General features: G+C 49.3%; 3 protein-coding genes across 4 annotated transcripts; all 3 read left to right on the forward strand.

Moving 5' to 3' along the window:
* Nucleotides 1–1,221, forward strand: S1PR4 (sphingosine-1-phosphate receptor 4). The gene has a single exon (XM_074163888.1). It carries the CDS (start codon nt 1–3, stop codon nt 1,219–1,221), a length of 1,221 nt encoding a protein of 406 aa, XP_074019989.1.
* A 2,744-nt stretch (nt 1,222–3,965) lies between these two features.
* On the forward strand, nt 3,966–15,833 carry NCLN (nicalin). 2 transcript variants are annotated; one of them, XM_074163731.1, is made up of 15 exons: nt 3,966–4,179; nt 7,064–7,254; nt 7,463–7,607; nt 8,223–8,317; nt 8,551–8,631; nt 8,832–8,935; nt 9,336–9,424; nt 9,603–9,742; nt 10,151–10,329; nt 10,545–10,632; nt 10,729–10,767; nt 10,880–11,043; nt 11,631–11,684; nt 11,774–11,852; nt 13,345–15,833. In XM_074163731.1, exons 1-15 carry the CDS (start codon nt 3,999–4,001, stop codon nt 13,402–13,404), a joined length of 1,689 nt encoding a protein of 562 aa, XP_074019832.1. In that variant the 5' UTR covers nt 3,966–3,998; the 3' UTR covers nt 13,405–15,833. The 2 variants fall into 2 exon arrangements, with proteins under 2 accessions (XP_074019832.1, XP_074019833.1); XM_074163732.1 differs by having other exon boundaries at nt 3,999–4,179; nt 10,883–11,043.
* Nucleotides 15,834–18,538: 2,705 nt separating this feature from the next.
* LOC141475603 (activated RNA polymerase II transcriptional coactivator p15-like) lies at nt 18,539–20,298 on the forward strand. Its single transcript, XM_074164044.1, has 4 exons — nt 18,539–18,604; nt 18,849–18,965; nt 19,173–19,281; nt 20,219–20,298. Exons 1-4 carry the CDS (start codon nt 18,539–18,541, stop codon nt 20,296–20,298), a joined length of 372 nt encoding a protein of 123 aa, XP_074020145.1.
* Nucleotides 20,299–20,841: the final 543 nt, after the last annotated feature.

The raw sequence follows: 20,841 nt of genomic DNA on the forward strand, positions 1-20,841 counted from the left end.
ATGGATGGTCCAGAGCTGAGCTGGCTGGTAAATCACTCCCTTCCACTGAGCTCTGCTCATTATCCTGAGCTCAGACTTGACCTGCTCGACAGAAAAGTTTCCTGCCTGCAGCTGGCTGCCATGAGGAATGTGAACATCATCCTGCAGCACTACAACTTCACAGGCAAGCTGACCAACCGGCAGTCTGGGGATGAGGGCATGAGTCCCCTCCGCACAACCTTTGTCATCATCAGCTGTATCATCATCCTGGAGAACCTGCTTGTGCTGCTGGCCATCCTGCGGTGTCTGCGAGCCCGCCGCTGGGTCTTCTCCTGCATTGCCAGCATCACCGTGAGTGACCTGCTTGCAGGAATTGCCTACCTTTCTAATCTCTGCCTCTCGGGCAAGAAGACTTTCCAGCTTTCACCTCAGCTCTGGTTCCTGCGGGAAGGCATCCTCTTCATTGCACTGGCTGCCTCCACCTTCAGCTTGCTTGTGACTGCCATTGAGCGCTACAGTGCCATGGTAAGGCCAATTGCTGAGAATGAAGCCAGCAAGACCCTGCGCTTACGCAGCCTGATCATTTCCAGCTGGCTGCTGGCCTTCATCATTGGACTGCTTCCACTGCTGGGCTGGAACTGTCTGTGTGACTTCAATGCCTGCTCTGTCCTCCTGCCTCTCTACTCCAAGAACTATATCCTTTTCTCTGTGGTCATGTTCAGCATCATCCTTCTGGGGATCATTGGCCTCTACATCTCCATCTTCCAGCTGGTCCGGGCCAGTTCTAAGCAAATCAGTTCTCGGCACAGCCGCAAACGGTCCCTGCGCTTGCTCAAGACTGTGCTGATCATCCTGGGTGCCTTCATCATCTGCTGGAGCCCACTCTTTGTCCTGTTGCTCTTTGATGTCTTCTGTGAGACCCAGACCTGCACACACCTCCACAGCCTAGACTGGACCTTGGTTCTGGCCATGCTGAACTCTGGCATTAACCCCGTCATTTACTCCCTGCGGAGTGTGGAGGTGCGCCGTGCTATGGGAAGCCTGGTGTGCTGCTGCTGTGTCAGGCTTGGGCTTTGCAAGCCTGGGAACTGCTTGGTCATCACAGACATCAACTCTGGCTCATCCACAGAGAGCTCCCTCCGCTACCGGGAGAGCTTCCGCAGCTCTGTAACACAGAATGCCCGGCCCAGAGCTCCTCTCTCCAGCAACTCCAGCATGATGAGCAATCTCCCCAGCCTCTGAAAGGCCCTGACGAGAGCAAGAAATGCCAGACAGCCCACCAGGACCCCATGCTGCTGGTCCTGGCCTGGCAGAATTGAAGCCTATATGCAGCTCAGGCTGACCAGGTGCAGCCCCCACCCAAGTTGTTAACTGGCAAGGCTTTCCAGTCATAGAATCATAGAATGGTTTGGGTTGGAAGGGACCTTAAAGATCATCGAGTTCCAGCCTCCCTGCCCTGGGCAGGGACACCTTCCACCAGACCAGGCTGCTCAAAGCCCCATCCAGCCTGTCCTTGAACACCTCCAGGGATGGGGCAGCCACAGCTTCTCTGGGCAACCGGGGCCAGTGTCTCGCCACACTCACAGGAAATAATTTCTTCCTAATATCTAGTGTAAATCTCCCCTCCTTCAGTCTAAAACCATTACCCCTTGTCCTATTGCTCCACTCCCTGATTAATAGCCCCTCCCCATCTCTCCTGTAGGCCCCTTTTAGGTACTGGAAGGCCACTATAAGGTCTCCCCAGAGCCTTCTCTTCTCCAGGCTGAGCACCCCCAACACTCACCCTGTCTTCATAGGAGAGGGGCTCCAGCCCTCTGATCATCTCCATGGCCCACTGCTGGACCAGTTCCAACAGGTCCATGTCCTTTATGTGCTGAGGACTCCAGAGCTTGACACAGTGCTCCAGGTGGGGTCTCACCAGAGTGGAGTAGAGGGGCAGAATCACCTCGCTGGACCTGCTGGCCATGCTTCACATCCCACCAGATTGGGATGTTGCTGCAGTGTGAGTGCAGCACAGGGACAGGCATTCCTCCTAGGATGGGAGTGAAGGATACGGGCACGTTTTGGGATTGATGCTCTGCTGAGATAACTGCTGTGCCTAGGTGATAAGAGGACTCTGTTCTGCGTGTGCATGTATATAGATGCTGTACCTGCCCAGATGAGGGCATTTTGCCCCAGGACACAGGGTGGGTATCCCCAGCCAGACTGTCCCGCAACCCCTGGGGATCAGGCTGGGCTGGCAGTGCTGCCACTGCATGTCATGCAGGGCTGGAGGTGACACCTGAGTCTCTGCAGTTTACAGCCTTCTGGAACTGCTGTGATGGGCACAGCTGCTGACAAAGAGTGCAGGATTACAGGCTTGGTGTCTTGCCAGGGAGTCAAGAACAACTAGGTTTGCAAGTGCAAGTGTGTGCAGCTGTGTGGCAGCTCAGAAGCCCCTGGCCAGAAACCAAGTGCCCACCTGGAGATCAGCACAAACCAGCCCGAGAACAGCAGAGGGCTGCAGCACCAGCCCAGTCCCCCATTGGGGCGCAGAGACCAGGCAAACGCTGTGATGGTGCTTCAGCCTGGCAGCGAGAAGAGCCCTGCTGCGCTTTTGGGTATGGGGCTGCACCCGCAGTGGCAGCCCTGGCACCACCACAGGAGGCACCCACAGTCACTGGGGAGCCTGGTCCCACCCAGCACGGCAGAGCTACCTGCTCCCATTGGGCTGAACCCCTCAGGCAACGTACACCCATAGAGCAGAGGGGTGCCAGCGCCCAGAGAGGGGGGTCGTGCTCCAGCAAATGTGCCAACTTCTAAGGTCCCCACACAGGGCGAGGTGGGCACTGGAAGGTTGAGCAGCAGCTTCTAGATGGCTTTGCATTCTATTGTCTCTGGTGGGGTTTGACTCACACATGAACAGAAGCAGCAGAAATTGTTTCCTCTTCTTTTTTGGGCCGAAAAGGCTGCATCCTCCCAGAAACCTTTCCAAAAACAGTGTTTGCAACAGAATAGATTTGCAGGCATCATTTTAACAGCCTGCAGCAGAGTCACCACCCGGAGGCAAGAGTTGGGGGAGCCTGCCCCAAGCCCTTCTGAAGTTCAGCGCAGCCAGGGAAAGAACGGAGGGGTCTGATCCCAGCACGTTTGCTCTAAACGCTGCCACAGTTGGAGAAGGGGGTCGTCAATGCTCTGCCAGGGAAATGTTCTGAGGGTCTCCACCTCCCTGTGAGCTGGGCAGCACCAACAGCAGAGAAGGTCCCTAAGGACCCCAGGAGCTCACAGCAGTCACATACGGATTATCCCTGTTGCCCCAGGGCCGAGCACTGCTCTGCTCTGCCCTAACCAAGTGAAAAAACAGAGCAGGACCCAAACGCCTCCTCTCACCTCCTGAGGAGGCCGAAGCCACCCGAGTGCTGGGGAGAAGCTTCTCAGGAGGTAAAACCTGCTGTCCCGGCCCCTTGGGAGGCGGTGCCGAGCTCACAGCCCGTTTGTTTTGCAATAAATCGAGATGATAAGAAACCCCCCGTTTGATTTGCCATGATTTTATTTATTTTCCTGCGGCTCCCGCAGGCGAGGGCCCTCCCCGCGGCAGTCGGGAGGGCTGACACGGCCGCGGGCCAGGGCGGGGAGCTGGGGCCGGGCCGGGGCCCGCTCGCCGCGGGGCCTCGCGGCTGCCCCTCCGTGTCCAAGCGTGCAGGGGGATGCAGGCGTTCCCCGAACGGTCCCGCTCCGGGGACCACCTTGCTCTGTTCCGTCCCGTCCCGTCCCGGGTACCGCGCTGGGCCCCGACTCGCGGGTCCCGGTGCGGGTTGCGCGCGCACGGTCGCGGTGAAGCGCAGCGCCCCCTGCCGGCCAGACAGGGCAGCAACGCCGCGGCACGGGCGGCCGCGACTACAGCTCCCATCGCCCACCGCGGGGCCGCACGAACTACGGCTCCCGGCAGCCTGCGGGGGGCGCGTGTCCCTTCGTGCGCGCGTTGCCGCGTCGTGCGTGCCGGTGGAGCAGGCCGCAGCGGCGGGGTCGAGGCCGCGGCGATGCTGGAGGAGGCGGGTGAGGTGCTGGAATCGGTGCTGAAGGCCTCATGCCTGCCGCTCAGCTTCCTGCTCTTCGTGCCCGCTGTGCTCCTGCTCCTGGGCCCGCCGCCCGCCGCCGAGGCCGCCCACGAGTTCACGGTCTACCGCATGCAGCAGTACGAGCTGGGCGGGCAGCCCTACGGTAAGAGACTGCACGGTCCTGCCGGGCTTGGTTCGGCCAGCGGCCTGCGCCAGACCTCGGTTCTGCGGGAGGGCGAATCCTGGTAGAGGCCCCCTTCAGGGCCGGTAGGGCCCTGGGAAGAGACTCGACCCCGGGAGAGGTGCCCAGGGTTGGCCGCAAAGCCGCAGGCGGCCCGGGGAGGGCGGCCCAGCCCAGGATAAGCTACGGGAGAGCTCAGAGAGTCCTGGGAGGCTGCAGCCGGGCCCCGGGCCGGGCCCGGGCCCGGGCCCAGACCCAGGGGAGGCTGCAGGCGGGCCCCATCTGGCTGAGTTTTACTGCCCAGCCTCAGCAGGAGCAGGAGGGTGCCGAGAGGTCCCACATGGTAACCTAGAGATGGCCAAGCACCCTGCTGTGTCCTTGCAGACTCCTGTCTTTGGACTAAATTCCTGGGGCTTTAAGTAGTCCGGGTGCAGCCCTTCTGCGTACTGGGGAGCTTGATCACGAGATCAGTTTGGTTCTTTTGCCTCTGGCTCCTTTATTGACAGATTGATTCTTCTTCACTCTTCAGCCTCTCCTTCAGTCTTAATTAGCAGTGTCTATTGCTCCAGTGTCTCCTCATTTGAGAGTCCTTTCTTTTACAGTTCCTCCTGTATGTTACAATTGACCTTCAGTTCCTCTGTTCTCTTGCTTCCAGGCTGCCGATTGTGCAACACCTTCCTTTAAGTCAGAAACGCAACCTGTTCTGTGAATCATCAAAGTGTTGTAATCAGCCTCCACCCCCCTGTACTCACTAACCTGGAATCAAGTCTTGGTTCTGAGTCTTCCGTAGATATTTTATTCCAGATCAGGCCATGTGTTTTGTCTATGAGTCTTCCTGCTGTCTCTTTTGTGGCCTAAGTTTCAAGCTTATGTTAAAGGTCTGGCATTACAGCCTCATCTTATTCTGTACTGTCCATGAGACTTGGTCTCTAGATCTTCCAGATCTTCATAAGATCAAACATCAGTAGAAGTTATAAAATGCCAGCTATGCCTGCACACTTTGTAAACACTACAAGAGCTGCTGGTGGCTTGTGAAGATCTGCAATTATTTCTGGGTTCTTCCGTCACAGTTTCTCAAAACGTATCCACATCTTGAGACCTCTTGTTGAGGAAGCTCGCTAGATCCGAAGTAGTCGCTCTCATGGGGGTATTAAGATATGTTTTTTCTCAAGCAGCAGTAAGTCTTTGTTGGCAGCCCTAATGGGGGCAGCAGATGTGTTTCAGCTGGTTTTGACTTTGGTTGCCTAAGTGTTCTCTCTAGCCAAGTGCTCACAACATATTTTGTGAACTCTTGAAAAGCCACATGTTTTTTAATGCTTGCAAATTACATTTTATGCTGTCTTTTTCTGGAGCCTCAGTGGATTGTGTGTTTCCCTTGTTCCTTGCCAGCCCCTTTGGGTAGCTGATATTCCCGTTCCATGTGTGTTCTGAGGCCAGATGTCCTTCAGGATCATAGCTGTTTGTTGTTCCAGATTCTCATATTCTTTTCCAAAAAGACCAAATAGAGATTACTGCTGAGCCTTTCCTTGCAGGGTAGAGAAGAATTTTTTGTCAACACCAGTCACAGAGCAATCTAAGAACAAACCTGGACTTCCTTTAATACTTTCAGAATAGAGTTCTTTAGGTTGTAAATTATTAAACGGTTCTTTATAGAGAAACTACAGGAAATTGGCTTGTCTTGCCCTGCTGTCAGAAAATACTATTAGGTCCGCTCTGCTTAGATATCAGAGGGTTGTGCTGGGAGCAGAGCTCTGGATCCACGCTTTGCTAAGTTTACATATCATTGTTCTCGGAATGGTGTAGGGATTATCCTCATTATGGATTGTTTTTCTCTAATTGGGGGGAGAGGGGGCAGGGGGGCACTGCTCTTAATATTTGTTTGTTATACAGTGTAAGAGCTCTATGTGCATAGTTTAGATTGTGCCTTAATTCTGTTTCTGGTGTATGGCCCTCACTGATACTATGCAGTGGAAGTGCAGATTTTTCTTGTTTAGGTGATTTGACCTTTGAGGAAACCAATGTTAGAGTTAAGTTAAGCCAGGTTTAAATCTAACCTTTAGCAACACTCCTATTTGGCATAGGCTGAGATGCCTTCTGGTGCACATTGCTCCTTGCCTGACTGTGCGGGGACCCAGCGTGATGAAGAAAAAATTGAATTTGGAGCATTACAAATTGTAAGGTGGATTTGAATGTCTCTGTACAAGATGTCCTTATGGTCCTCCCTTGGAGAATGCTGGAGCTGCTGGCAAGCCTCCAAACTGTTATTCTCCCAAGGATTGTATTTTAATGCAATAACATGCTGAAACTGAGAGTAGGAGAGAGCAAGCAGTTAGAAGCAGCCTGCTCGTTTGTAAGTTTCTCTGCCCCAGAAACATCCCAGTGGGTGAGGTAGAACAGCCTTTTGGACATAGGGTAGCCTTGTGTACTTTCACAAAGTGGCTGTGCACAGCTTGCATCCTCTGCTTGCACATGCAGTCCTGCAGCTGGAGGATGCATAGCAAGAGGCCAGGCTTTCTCCAGTTCTATTGCAGTCTGCAGGTACTAGGTGCAGATGAGCAAACAGGTAGCTTGTGTGGTTATGGTGGGGAGGAAGACTGGAGGGTGGTCGAGGCTGTGCAGTGCTGGAGTAAGGGGAGCCTGGCAGGACGTGGCTCCACAGATGTTGTTTTGACGGGTGCAAGGAAAAAACACACATCTCTGTTCCTTCTTGGATGAGGGGGAGGGGGTGATCTTAGCTTTCTGCAAGTCCTGGCTGCTCTGAAGTTTATCAGACTGTCACCAAGACTGTTCTGAGAAGGAGCTAGGATCAAGCAAATGGGATGTGACGAAATCACCTACAAAACCCCTTGCTGTTCTTTCCTCACAGGGACTAGGAGTGCAGTGCTTAACACAGAAGCCCGCACTGTAGAAGCAGACGTCCTGAGCCGCCGCTGCGTCATGATGCGGCTGGTGGATTTCTCCTATGAGCAGTACCAGAAGGCTCTCCGCCAGTCAGCTGGTGCTGTGGTGATCATCCTGCCACGATCTATCTCTTCTGTCCCCCAGGATGTTGTAAGGGTAAAAAAAAGGTTCCCTTTCTCTTCTGATGGGAGATGTATTTGAGAGGGAGAGAGGGTTGCTGCAGGACTGAAAACTCCTGTTGTAATGCACCACAAATCATACTCTAAATTTAAAACCTACCTTTCTTTCTCTGCTTTGGTTAATTTTTTTCTGCCCTCTTCCTTGTTTAGCAGATGCTAAGTTTGTGTCTCACTTAAATCCTCAGCAATTCATGGAGATAGAGCCAGAAATGCTTGCTATGGAAACCATTGTGCCAGTCTACTTTGCAGTGGAAGATGAAGAGCTGCTGTCTATCTATGAACAAACACGGGCTGCTTCTGCATCACAGGGTTCTGCCTCAGCTGCAGAAGGTGAGTTCTAACAAGTCAGGGAAAGGTTTAGAGGAAGACAGGCCTGATCCCACCTCTGGGAGCAGTCTGCTGTGTCATGTGCACCATGAACCAGTGTTCTGTTGCCTTCATGTTTATTCTGATTCAAGCGCTTTGAGATTTAATAGAAGGAAAACAGACTAAGAGAATTACTTGACTATATTTGGACATAGAGTTGCTTGGAGTTGACTTCTCAGCTGCATGCTGTTGGAAGTAAGATAGCAAAACTCAGGTTAAAAACAACATTGAAGATATTAAGTGACTACAGTGTGTTCTTAAAAGCTGAAGAGTTTTGTCTGACCCCAAGTTAGTTCAGTGCTTACACATATTTCCCTGTAAATAACTTTACTGTTTTACTGACTTTGTTGCTCATGAATAACTTTAAGGACTGTTGGAAAAAAGCTTTTGGTTTAGCCAGCTCAAAATATTGGGATTTCAGGACAGAATGAAAACGTGTGGTCACGAGGATTCTGTGTCAATGCATAAACACAAGAAACAAGTGAGAGGGCTTGGGCTCTCCAAAGCTCAGTTAGGAAGGGAAATAAAGGGATGAAACTTTCCCTGGTGAACTTTTTTCCCTTCTTCTTTTTGTCCTAGTTCTGCTACACACGGCAACTGCTAATGGCTTCCAGATGGTGACCAGTGGGGCTCAAAGCAAAGCTATCAATGACTGGCTCATACCCAGTGTGGAGGTGAGTTGTGTATGAATTCAAACTGGCAACATTGATGGGATGCCTTCTTTTATTGGGACTTCATCAGACATTTGGACCGGTAGGGGAAGTCAGGGGAGTCTTAGGCCACACAAGTATCTGAATTCCACAGCGCTGAGGCCACTGCAGACTCCATAGGTGTGCAGAAGTCAGGCTGTCTTTGTACAGGCGCACAAGAGGCAATGCTAAGTGACACTGCTCTCTTCCCTCTGCAGGGAAGACTGACGGGGCTGGGTGGAGAAGACCTGCCCACTGTTGTGATAGTTGCCCACTATGATTCTTTTGGAGTGGCTCCAGTGAGTATTCTTTCTTCCTGCAGCTCTCTGTTCCTGTCTGTGTGTTCCTGTCTTTTTTTCCCATGTGGCCTCTGCCACTATGTTTTTTCTTCACCCTAAAGACAGGTAGTTATAAGCGGACCATGGTGGTATGCTATCTTGAAGTCCTGGTATGTTAGAATAAGTATAGAGTTGTCACTTTGTCCCACTTTGTCCTGCAGTGGCTGTCACATGGTGCTGACTCCAATGGCAGCGGTATTTCAGTGCTACTGGAACTAGCTAGGCTGTTTTCCCGGCTCTACACCTACAGACGTACCCATGCTGGGTAAGAAACTGCCCAATTTTTGGTTGAATGTGTATAGCTGTGATCAGATAAGAAGGGCTTTTGCTCCAGACCTGTAGAGGTCATTTACTTCCTTTGCTCTCTTTTGTTTCCCTCAACTGCTGTTAAAGGCCAAGCTCCTTCCTTTGGTTTCTTTGCTGTAGCTCTGCTCAAGCTTGGGGAGAAGTGGGGGGGAATGATGTGGGAAGTGGATTCCATCCTCAAGCACTGGGAACTCTCCCCTTTTACCCCATCCTGCCATTACCTTAGTATGTGGTATGTAGGAAGCGTTTGTTAATGGACAGTTTGAATTGAATATCAAGTGCTAGCTGTTGTGATTTCACCACACTCAAGGCTGAGTAAGAGAGTTCTGTAACACTTTTCTGTCTTCTTTGATGGGCAGGTATAACTTGCTGTTCTTTGCATCTGGAGGTGGCAAGTTTAATTATCAAGGAACCAAGCGGTGGCTGGAAGACAATTTGGACCACACTGGTGAGTAAGGGGCTGGCGTTCCAGCATGTTCTGTGGCAAGGTCTCTGTTAATATGATTGTGTTAAGTGTCTACTATGTCAGCCCTCCTGTGAGAATCTCCTTGTGTGGTCCTTGTGGTTTTGGGATGGAAATCCTAGAACAAAACATAGCAATAAAGTTTTGGATTTTTCTGTTCCAGATTCCAGCCTGCTGCAGGACAACGTAGCATTTGTTCTCTGCCTTGATACTCTAGGCCGAGGAAATAGCCTTCATCTCCATGTCTCAAAGCCTCCCAAGGAGGGGACCTTGCAGCATGCATTTCTGAGAGAACTGGAAATGGTAATGAAGAGCATTTTAGGTAGATGGGAACTCGGGACTTACTGTGGGGAGCTGCAGCTCTCCAAGAGAGGAAGGAGGACGTGAAGAAAGGATGTGCCATTTAAATATTTAATGTATTGTTTACAGACATTTGATTTGAAGCGCAGATAAATCCTCATGCCATAGTCCCAAATGAAGCAGACTAGATCTGCTGCATTTTCCCCTGCACTTCCTTATGGCTTGTTGCTTGCAAAAGCTACCCTGTAGTGGCATTAAAACATCTTTTTAATGGCAGTAACTGCACCTTACAGGTAGAAGTGTATTTACCTTCTGGAACACAAAAAATTTGGTCTAGGTGGACTGGGCAGCACAAGATGGGACTATGCAGTGGGCAGCATGACACCCTGGATGGCTTGTCTTTTTCCTCAGGTTGTTGCTAGCCAGTTCCCGGAGGTCAAGTTTTCCATGGTGCACAAGAAGATAAACTTGGCTGAGGACATGCTGGCTTGGGAGCATGAGCGTTTTGCAATCCGACGCTTGCCAGCATTCACCATCTCTCACCTGGAGAGCCACCGGGACAGCCTGCGCAACAGCATCATGGATAGGAGGTTAGAGGCCTTAGGGGAGGCTGCAGCTGGAATCCAGCCCATAAACACAAAGTGGCCTCATGACTGCTTGTGCTGTTCTGATGGTCAGGGGATGGGAGGAAAAACACTGGGAGTTGGGCTCTGGATTCAGGTTCATCTTTGATGCAGTGAAAAAGGGTGGTTTCTAGAGGAAGCTGACCCCACTGACAAGTCCATAATCCCCTCTTTTGCTTTAGGGCACGAATAGACACTAAGGCACTAATCAGGAATACTAGGATCATTGCTGAGGCTTTGACAAGGGTCATCTACAACCTAACAGACAAGGTAAGAGCTGCCCATTGTGCAGTTCTAGCCAAATTTGTCCTGCCCAGCCAGGCTTGCTCTCACCAATAGCCTGAGGTTTGTTTTTTTCCCTTGCAGGGCGCACCTGCAGATCTGCAGATCTTCACAGATCAGATGGTGAGCACAGTGCATTTCTGTAGCCTGTGGGAAGAGGGAGTCAAGAGTCTGGGAGAGAGCTCTGGTCTCAGTGCGTGTGTGATTGACTCTATTTGGTGGTATTTTTCTGCAGCAGATCCAGCAGGAGCAACTAGAATCAGTGATGGATTGGCTGAGCAGTCAGCCCAGGGCTGCTCAGCTGATTGATAAAGACAGCACCTTCCTCAACACCTTAGAGTATTATATGGGTCGCTACCTGAAGGATGTCAAACAGCATCATGTAAAGGCAGACAAACGGTAAGAAAAGAGATGAAAGGACCAGCCAGCGCATGCAAACTGGCTTTGCCCTCTAGTGAATCTTGTCTCTGAGCTGTGGCTTCTCTGGCTTCTTGGCATGTAGCTGGAACTGGTTGCTCTTTTCTGTTCTCCCAGAGAAAGCTCTTTATAGTTTCTCACAGTGCAGTGACAAGTCCCAGCAGCTCCCTCTATCTGAAGAGCTTGTTTTTTCACTGTTTTGGTTCCACCCTTCCCACTCTGAGTGCCGCTTCTCTCTGAATGCAGGAAAAGACTAAGGTCCCCTAGAAAGCTGTCTTTAACTGCAAAAAGCCAGCTTCCGTCCTGTCTAACCTTCTTGAATTGAAGCAATTTAATGAACCCAGTGAGGCATCTTCCACGTGCCTCTTCTGAGACAGCTGAACAGCATGGGTTCTGAATTGTAGGAAAAGAAAGACTTGACACCTAAAATCAGTTCAAAACTGCTTTGCGAGGTGGTGGTGCGTACCTGTCTCTGGTTGGATGAACTCCTTGAGAACAGAAGTCTGAGCTGTCCTTACTGCAGTGTCAAGAGTTGTAATACAATCTGAAGAATTTTCTTCTTTTCACAGGGACCCTGAGTTTGTTTTCTATGACCAGCTGAAGCAGGTGATGAATGCATACAGGTATGGAACTCCCTGGGGCATGTTGGGCTACTGTCTCGCTCTGTGGCAGTTCCTGCTGTAGCAATTTCATGTGTTTGTTCTTATTGCAGGGTCAAGCCAGCGATCTTTGACCTGCTGCTGGCTGTCTGTATTGCAGCCTACCTCGGTGTTGCCTATGTTGCAGTGCAGGTAAGAGAAGAGAAGCAGGAGACAGATGTATTATTTTCCTCATAAATCATGTTAGCCACAGTAAATAGTGCTGACACAGTCCCAGCTCCAAAGTTGGAACAGTAATTGCCACCCCATCCTAAAAGTAGTGATCCAAAATGGCTGGCTGTTTTGATGTGTATGTTTTTGAGTATGTATGTTGGCTATGCTGAAGGCAATCTCTTGCCATTATAGTGCAAAACTATTTTATGGAGCTCCTTCTCTTGGCCAAGGACATGCTCAACTCATTTGTTAAGCTATTTTGGCTACATAACAGCTTCAGACTGAAACTTCTCAAGGTGTCTAAAATCTGCTGTAATGTCAAAGGTTTGCAACTTGTAGTAAGTTAGGAGTGTTAGGAGATCCTTGCAGTATCTGAGCTTGGGATGCAGATTAGAAATGCATCTTCAGGGTTTTGTTTTTTTCCAATGAAATCATAAATACATCCTGTGTCCATACTCCTGGAAATGTGATGCTCTGTGCCTTGGCCAGTCAGCTTAAGTTTAGTGTTTTTGTTTAAGTGTTAACAAAGCCACTGTGAGTAAGGCTTCTCATCCTGGCTGGGTTCTCTGAAGAACATGAATGAAAGGGAAGCATTTTACGTCAGTCTAATTTTTGATCTGTTCATGTTACTTGTGTTAGTTTATTTGGGGAAACAACAAGCATTTAAAAATCCGATGTAACAATATAAACAGGAGTCCCCTACTCTGGAGATTTTCAAGACCCGCCTTGATGCAGTCCTGAGTAATGTGCTCTAGGCAATCCTGCTTTAGCAGGGGAGTTAGACTAGATGATCTCTAGAGGTCCTTTCCAACTCTGAGAATTCCGTGATTCCGTGAAAATATACACTTTGATTTCTGTCAGCTATCTTCATTACGTTTGTTATTACAAATTATTTCAAGCCTGGATCTTGTTATATCTGAAGCAGCCGTTATTGAATCAAAACGCAATTAATCAAAGCAGAATCAAAGGAGGAATTAGATGAATTTCTAAGTCACCGGTGAAATGGTGAGAAGATCCAGCTAACGGGTTGTGAACTACTCGGAGTCTCTGTGTTTGCCTGGTTCACTTTTAGATTCCTGAAACTGCTAGCAGCAGTGTTTCTGTAGTGACCAGTACCATGCGTGTGTTGAAATCTGAAGCTTTCTCCTCCCCTTCAGTAGGAACAAAATTGCATCAAAGAATGTGTTTGCAGCTTCATAACTGGGTGATGCAGGTCTGCACAAACACTTTCTGTAAGCCTTCACTTTCTGTAAAACTTTAACTAACTGGCTTCATTGTAATAATTCCTCCTAATTCACCAAGTCCTACTCTGTCTTCAGGATGAGTGCTAGTGGATGATCCAAACAAGGTATTGCATTTCCACATCAGTATTGTTTTAAGCCTCCTAGTAAGTTTTCTCTCTGTGTAGAACACAGTCATTTTATTAGAATTTGTAAGGACTCACGGTTACTTATTTTCCTTCTGTTTCCAGCACTTTGGTCTCCTTTACAAGATGATACAGAGATTATCCCTTAAAACCAAGCAGCAGTGAAGCAACGAGTCATCACCCATACAGCAGCACTGAGCCATTGGTGAGCCCATCAGGAACCTCCTGCCTTCCATTGAATCCTGCTGTTTCTCTTCCTCTGTCTCCTCTTTGCTACTCTGTAGAGGGGAGGAAGGCAGAAAGAAAATGAAATTTTAACTCTTGTGCACCTTTTAAGTGCTTTTCTTCACCTTCCCCTGACTTGCACCGTGTCCGTTTTCCTTTGCTTTTTGGCAAGGGAGAGGCTCAGTGACTTCCGTAGTTCCTGCAGGTTGTTTAAACATTGAACGGCTGATTCTGAGCAGCTTCTATGAGCGTAAAACCAAGTCCAGCACCTTCGTGGACACATGCCATGCAGCCAGCTTGGAAGCTGAAACTACAGAGTAGAGTGATGTGTTATCTCTACCCAGCAAACAAGGACTCAGAGCAGTTGTTTAAAAGAAAAAAAGTGCATTTGCAAATTGAAGAGAACACTATTAGCATGGTTTTTTATGGCACCTCTTCGTTAAGTTCACTGCCTGGCTTTAGGAAAGTGTGCTGAGCACACAGTGTCTGCAGCATCATCTTGCATTTTGTTTAGACTGTGCAATAACTCATTTCCTTTTAGGAGGTGCACTGTAAATGATCTTGACTGTTGTTGACAGAATGAGGAAAGATTGTTAAAATGGGTTCCTAGCATTGGGGTTCTTACAGGTTCTCTCTTGTCTCTATTGGAGTATGTATTTTGCTGTGTACTTGATTTGTTTTAAAATCTATGGTCCTTGGACAGTTGCCACCACTCTGTGCTAAACTCTTGCTTAGTTTTCAAGGGGTGTTCTACAGTCCCAACTGCTGCAGGACTGTGTTCTGTGCTATTCCATGTACTTAAATGAGCTGGTTATATTAATAGCAAGAACAGCCCTGCTCCTGCTGAGCTCTGGTCTGTAATCCCTTTAGTCTTTATTCCTCAGTTTTCACTTCCAGATGGGTTCTGGATTTTGTGGTATTTTCCCATGTTCACCTGCATCTCAGGATCTCATTTCACATTTTTCAGCTCTATTATTTCTGGAAACACTCTTCCTGGCTGCACGTATGAGCAAGTTCCCAGAGTGCTTGTTGCTGTCCTTTCATGTGCTGCCACCAGTATGTATGAAGGAAGGCAGGTCATTTAGCCATTAAAAAGCAAAACAAAACAAAAAAATGAAGTTTTATGAATGTCATTTTAAACATGGCTGTTTCTAGAACTGTACCTAAAACAGTGCATCTTGGAACACACAGTCTCTATTGCTTTTATCCTTGAATAAGCCTTATATTTAGTTTATTAATGCTTCTGGATGGAGAGAGCTGTGCAGTTGCCCAAAATAGTTGCCAGTGCTGTGCAAAGATCAGGAGGGCCAGGTAGCCAGTTGCTCAAGCTTGTCATCGTCTTAATTCTGTCCTGAATTCACCATGCAAGGTAAGCAGGATACTTGTCACCACTTTCTGGCGGAGCTGAATGCCCTTTCTGGGCAGTGTTGCACTTTGTTTACCCTCAAGTTCTTCTGGAAAATATATTAAGATACTGACTACAAGGCCTAAGCTAGTTGTAGCTCTAGAAGGTGTCCCGATTGATTACTACTGTCCTGCCACATGAGGTCTCTTCACAGGCCACGGTGATTACCTTATTTTATACAATGACTACTAGTATTTAAAACAGCATCTTTTACAGAGGCTGAAAAGCTCTTGTGGATTTGAACAAAGGTGTACCCTTTTTCGTATGCGAGGAAAATTCGAGCTGCGCATCCTTGTCTGCACTACAGCTGCTGTGCAGGCACGTGTCAGAAACGGGGCTGTTGTGGCCAGTCACTGTCCTTTGGATGGGGACCAAAGCACTGATTTCCATCCATCTCTGCTTTACTTAGGCTCCTTCTTGGCATACCCTTACCCCATGATGTGTGCTTTCTGCTACTTTAGATGTGTCGCAACTCGTTCTTTAAAGGGTCTTTTCTTTTCCAGGAGAGCTGATGGCAGTGGCTTACTGTAATATCAGCAGCTGGCATGGTACCAACCACTCCTGAAATATCAACCCTACAGGGAAACTTGCCTTTTTCTAATCTTTTGAGTCCTTATTTAAAATACATCTCTGCATGCATGAAGTGCTCATGACACTCCTCTGCCAAATTAATTTATTATTACTTCAGAAATTGCTGAAGTGGCTGGAAGACGAGCCTTCATTGTTTTCCACTGCCTTTTATGCTCTGCCCTTGGCCACTCCATTTGCTGTGCTCTGGGAAGGTGCATGCTCTGGGCTGTGTGGGTTCAGAACAGGCACAGTACAGTGGCAGAAGAGCTTCTCCTTAGGTTCTGAATGTCTGGAAATAGTTTCAGAGGCTACCAGCTGCATCATGCATTTCTTGTGTGTTCCCTCCAATCCAGCAGGTTATTTAACCAGGCTTAATGAAACTGTTACTTCACTGAGAAAAATTGGAAAAAAAAATTATTAGCAGTCCTGCTGCATCTTGACTTGATGCATATAAAATTTGCAATTAGTGGGCAAGAGGAAACAGAAAAGGCTCGGATCATGCTTTCTTGCACTGCGGCCTCTCAACCTTTGGTCTTCCAGGTGAGAAGCTCAATGTTCAGAGTCAAAAACTTCCACTGAGGCAACCCAGCGTGGTTGTAGCTGTGTCCCTGTCAAGATTGTAGCATTAAAGCAACCACTTTCACTCCTTGTGGTCTCAGCAATAAACTGCTAACGCTCCTGATGTGGCACCAGAAGCTAGTGGCAGTTCTGTAAAAGAAAGGTGGATAGAGGTAAATGAGGAGAGTTTGTAAACCTAAAGAGCAGTTGGGATAGTACGTTGCTGTCTCCTGCTCAAGGATAATTTGTCCTATAATCTGATTGGATGCGTTATGTGTGTCTCTAGCTGGCTGCCATAGAAAGTAGTTTTTACTGCAGATACGGGTTTATGCTTTTGGTCAAAGTGCACATGCACTGAAACATTATATACTCAAATCTGAGATAGTCAAATTCCAACTTTCTCATAGCTGGAACAGAGTGCTCATCCTGGGAGTGAACTCAGTTCTGACATTGCTGTTTCCTTTGGGGAGTTGCAGAGAAGCTTGTAAGCAGACCCTGCTGTTCTGTGAGGTTTTGAAAAAAAAACAAGAGAAACGGTGCTGATCCATACTGCAGCATGTCTGATCCATTCTGTCACCAACATGACACACAAAGGCAGAAATCCAGCAGCTGTTCTGGAAAAATAAAAGTTCTCCACAGTATTGCAGAAGAGCTCTGTGTAGCTGATTCTTGTTGCCACTATTTTTTACCTGTCCTTTTTATCAGGAGTTTGGCTGGCCTGGAAGGAAGAAGCATGGAGTGCCATATGTCCACGTATACACAAGTGGCTGGCAGTTGATGCTTTTAGCCATAAAACAATTTTCTTTGCTCTCTGTCTGACTTTACCTGCTGTCCTGGTGGTGTCAAGGTCTGCAGCTCACAAAAATCAGGTTTCCCAACAGGATTTAAGCACTGAAGTTGTTCTTCTGTCCACTCCCACCCATGCAAGCACTAACGGGGGTTGTGTGCATTACAACTCCCTATACAATCTATTTAGACATTTAAAACCACAGATACCCAAAATTGTTGTGGGGCTTGGTTTTGGAGGGGGTTGTTTGCTTGTTTGTTTTAAATCATGCACTCTCATGTTGTTCGTAGCACAAGCCAAAATACTGAGCGTCTCCTGCACTTGTGGCCAAGCTGGGTTTTATGTTTAGGAGCTGTTCAGTCTTGACTGACCAGTTGGAAATGCTGGGGGTGCTACTGTATGTCTCAGTAAATTGGGCCTCCGGGTACCCACGTGTGGGCTCCTGCTCGCTCACTTTGATCTGTTTACTTCCCATTTGTAGTTATTGGATAGCAACTTCAAGGTATAATCTGGAATATTTGCAGCTCAGGAAAAAGAGTTGATTTATCTAGCAATGTTAACTCAATTATTTATCTCTTGTGTGTCCTAAAGAACAAATGTATGTTGAGGTGAATATTTAAAAGCTAATAGACAATTCAAGGCAGTTGATTTACATAATTATTCTGACTACAAATGTAATAATATTTAAGTATTTTAACATTTTTCATTTCCTTATTTGTTTGTCCCTTTTCTCTTGGAAAAATAAACCGAGTGAGTAGATGAACAGATTTGTTGGAGAACTGTTTGCTGCTGGAAGCTCAAAAAACTGGAATCTCCTTGCATTATTTGAAGGAATAGACCCCCTGAAAAAAGGGAGAAAAAGCAGGTGTTGAAGAGCTTCTATAATCTCTGCTATGTAGTCAAAAGTAAAATGGTATGACAGAAAACATTTACAGATCCTGAGCAAGATTACAGCACCTTGAGGTGCTCAAATTCCCGTTTATTTAAAGGGTTCATGCCCCTTTGCAGCAATTAAAGTTTCTATTTGAGAAGCTTCAGTGCTGTGAGGAAGCAGCAGCCCAAGAGGCCAGCGCTGAGCATGCCAGTGGTAGATTGTCATTGCCAAATGACTTCTGAACACTTATAAACTCTTTATTCAAGTTATGAGCGATGCAGGAGGTGTGTTGAGTCTGAGGAACCTCCCGGGAAAGGGAGGGAAAGGCCCCGCGTAACGCAACGGGTTCTGAGGCTTCTCCTTGGCTTTCCAGCGCCTCCCGCCGACCCCCGTGCGCCGCGGGGAGCCGGGTCCGGAGGTGCCTGCAGGAGCCCGGGGCGGCTGCTGCTGGGGCACTGGAGCCACCGGGTGAATCTGCCAGCTCCCGGGAACGACTTTCCCGGCCGCGTCCCCGGCGTCGCCAGGAGGTTTGGGTCGCGGGGGGGGAGGCCAGCCCGCTGCCGGGCCGGTTCCCAGGCGGTTGAAGCACGGCCTGGCGCCCGCCGGCGGCGGAGCGCCCCCCCCTCCCCGGGCCGTGGCTCCCAGCCCGGCTCGGCGCCTGCGCGCAGCCCCGCAGCGATTGGCCGGCCGGCACCGGGGGCAGCGCGGGGATTGGGCGGCCGTGGCGGGGGGCGGGGCTCGGCCCTTCGAGGGCGCCGCGGGCCGGCGCCGCTGCGGGCGGCGGGTGCGGTCAGGTACGAGCCCCGGCGCGTCTCCTCCCGAGGCGCCGGCGGCTCTGGTGCTCCCCGTCCGCTCCGGGCTGACCAGCTCTTCCCCTAGGATGCTCAAGGCTAAGGAGTTGGCGGGGACGAGCAGCTCGGAGAGCGGCGCGGAGGAGGAGGGGAAGGTACCGCCGCCCCGGGGAGAAGGGGGAGCCGCCAGCGGAGCCACCCGGTCGGATCTCGGTCCCGAGGGCAGGTGACACGCCTGTCCCGCCCGCGCCCCTGCTTCCCCCCAGCCGCAGGGGCACCTGGCAGCGGCCTCGGCCGAGCGCCGTGACTCCCGCCTGCTGCGGAGGGTCCGGTAGGGCCCGGGAGAAGGGCTGCGGCTCCTCGGAGCGGGCTCTGCAAACCGGCGATCTCTCTTTCTAGAAAAGAAAGAAAGAAATGTCTTCTAAGTCAGAGAAAAGGCTGAAAACAGAGGCCAAACCTTCAAAGGTGACAGAAAAAACTCCAGGACAAGGCAGTGAGGAGGAGGGCATGTTCCAGGTGAGGAGGGCAGGGATCCGCTCCGGGAACGCACCGTCCTCCTCCTTTCCGTACAGGTCTCCCCTCCGCCTGCAGCAGAGCGTCTCTGTGGCTGACAGCCTGGTGCCTGCTGTTCCTTCGCTGTCCCCGGGCACGTGGGGTGACCCAACAGGCACAAGAGCAGCTTGTTGCGGGGCTGGGTGTAACGCGGGCTCTGTGTCACCGCAGATTGGGAAGATGCGCTATATCAGAGTGTCCTGCTTCAAGGGGAAGGTCCTCGTGGACATCAGGGAGTTCTACACTGACAAGGAGGGGAGCGTGAAACCGGGGAGGAAAGGTACAACCACGTTCGCTGGTGGCAGCCGGGGGCCACGCCAGCCTCTCCGCTCCGGCCGCTGGCTCTCCAGCTCTGGCCTGGCTAGCCTCCCTCGGCAGAAGGGAGACCTGTGTGTGCCACACTGAGGGACCCAGGTGCTGGGCAAACCACAGGGGAGGGTTTAGCATTCCTTCCAGGCTGGATAAAGCACACCCACAACATAAGACACAAGATCTGTCAGTTAAAACAGAGATCACGAAGAAATATGTTTTCATTTAAATACTGCCTCTGCTGTTTTTCTCAAGAGTTCTTGGCCCTGATCTTTATCTAGAGAATTTAATAAAGTTTGGGCCCAGTTCTTTAATGCGATTCTTAACAAAGCCGAAAGGAACAATTTGACAACATCTGGCTGGAACCCACACAGCAGTTCCACTACCATGTTTGTTTTGTAAGGGAGAGGGACAAGACATCAAGACCTTGTCTCTGCTGGATCTAAAAAGAAGCCAGTTCTTTTCTAGTGTTTAAGCCACACTAGTGATTTCTTGTTAGCAGCTTTTTTCTTTTTTCTTTTTTTTTTTTTTTTTTTTTTTTTTTAAATAGAGCTAGAGTTGGCATTGTTTCCTTTGGGCAATTGAAAGGATGGTGTCCTAATTGCTGTATGGAGTAAGGTTCTCCTAGAATTTCTTCCCACCTCATGTGGGTGGGAATTTGTACTAGGCAATAGCCTATAAGGAGGTCTGGGACCCTTGAAAGGCAATTATATTCTTATATTCTCATACTATGCTTCTGTGATAGCATTGGGTACTCCTTGATATGGATGCTGAAGTGCAGGAAGGTCTGCGCCTCTGCCTCAGACCCCAACTTTCCCTTCTGTAGCTGGTCTGAAGGAGCCAATCTCTTGTGCTACTTGATGTTTACCCCTTGCCTCCTCTGAAACCTCCCCTTCTGCTGTTTGTAGGGATTGCCCTGTCTGCAGAACAGTGGAACCAGCTGAAGGAGATAATTCCTGAGATCGATGCTGCACTCAAGAGATTTTAAGATTAAGAATATTGGACACCTTCAGTCTGTTTCCTTTCCCTTAAGTGCACTGACAACTATAAAGCCAAGGATTCTCATCTGGAGCCTTCCCCTCGCCTTGTTGGGGTTTCCTCGCTGAGGTGGTGGTCATGCTGAAAAGACCAGAGACTCCTGTTTTAAAGAAGTAGTTTGTAATGAGCACCTGGAACTACAGCCAGTGCTGTGAAGAGAGACTTCAGCGCCTCTAGTCTCAAGCAGACTTGAAGTATGTGCTGGTGAAGGACATGACCCCAATCTGGCTTTGCAGGGATGGGTGGCTTCAAGTCTGCCTGGTGGAACGGTTTAACTGCTCTACATCTGCTACGGTTGTCCACTTGGTTGACTGTTGAGTAAGATGGTTTGTACACCTCATGTAGGCATCTGTGTTTCCTCCTTATGTTATTCTGGCGATTTGAAGTACTCTGTGTTGTTGAGGGTTGTTTGGTGGTTTTTGTGGGGTTTTTTGGTTGTGGGTTTTTTTTTTTTTTTGAGTGAAGAAAGGGATTATTATACTTTGGCAACTGG

This window comes from Numenius arquata, chromosome 25 (assembly GCF_964106895.1).
Source record: "Numenius arquata chromosome 25, bNumArq3.hap1.1, whole genome shotgun sequence".
Taxonomy (NCBI): domain Eukaryota; kingdom Metazoa; phylum Chordata; class Aves; order Charadriiformes; family Scolopacidae; genus Numenius; species Numenius arquata.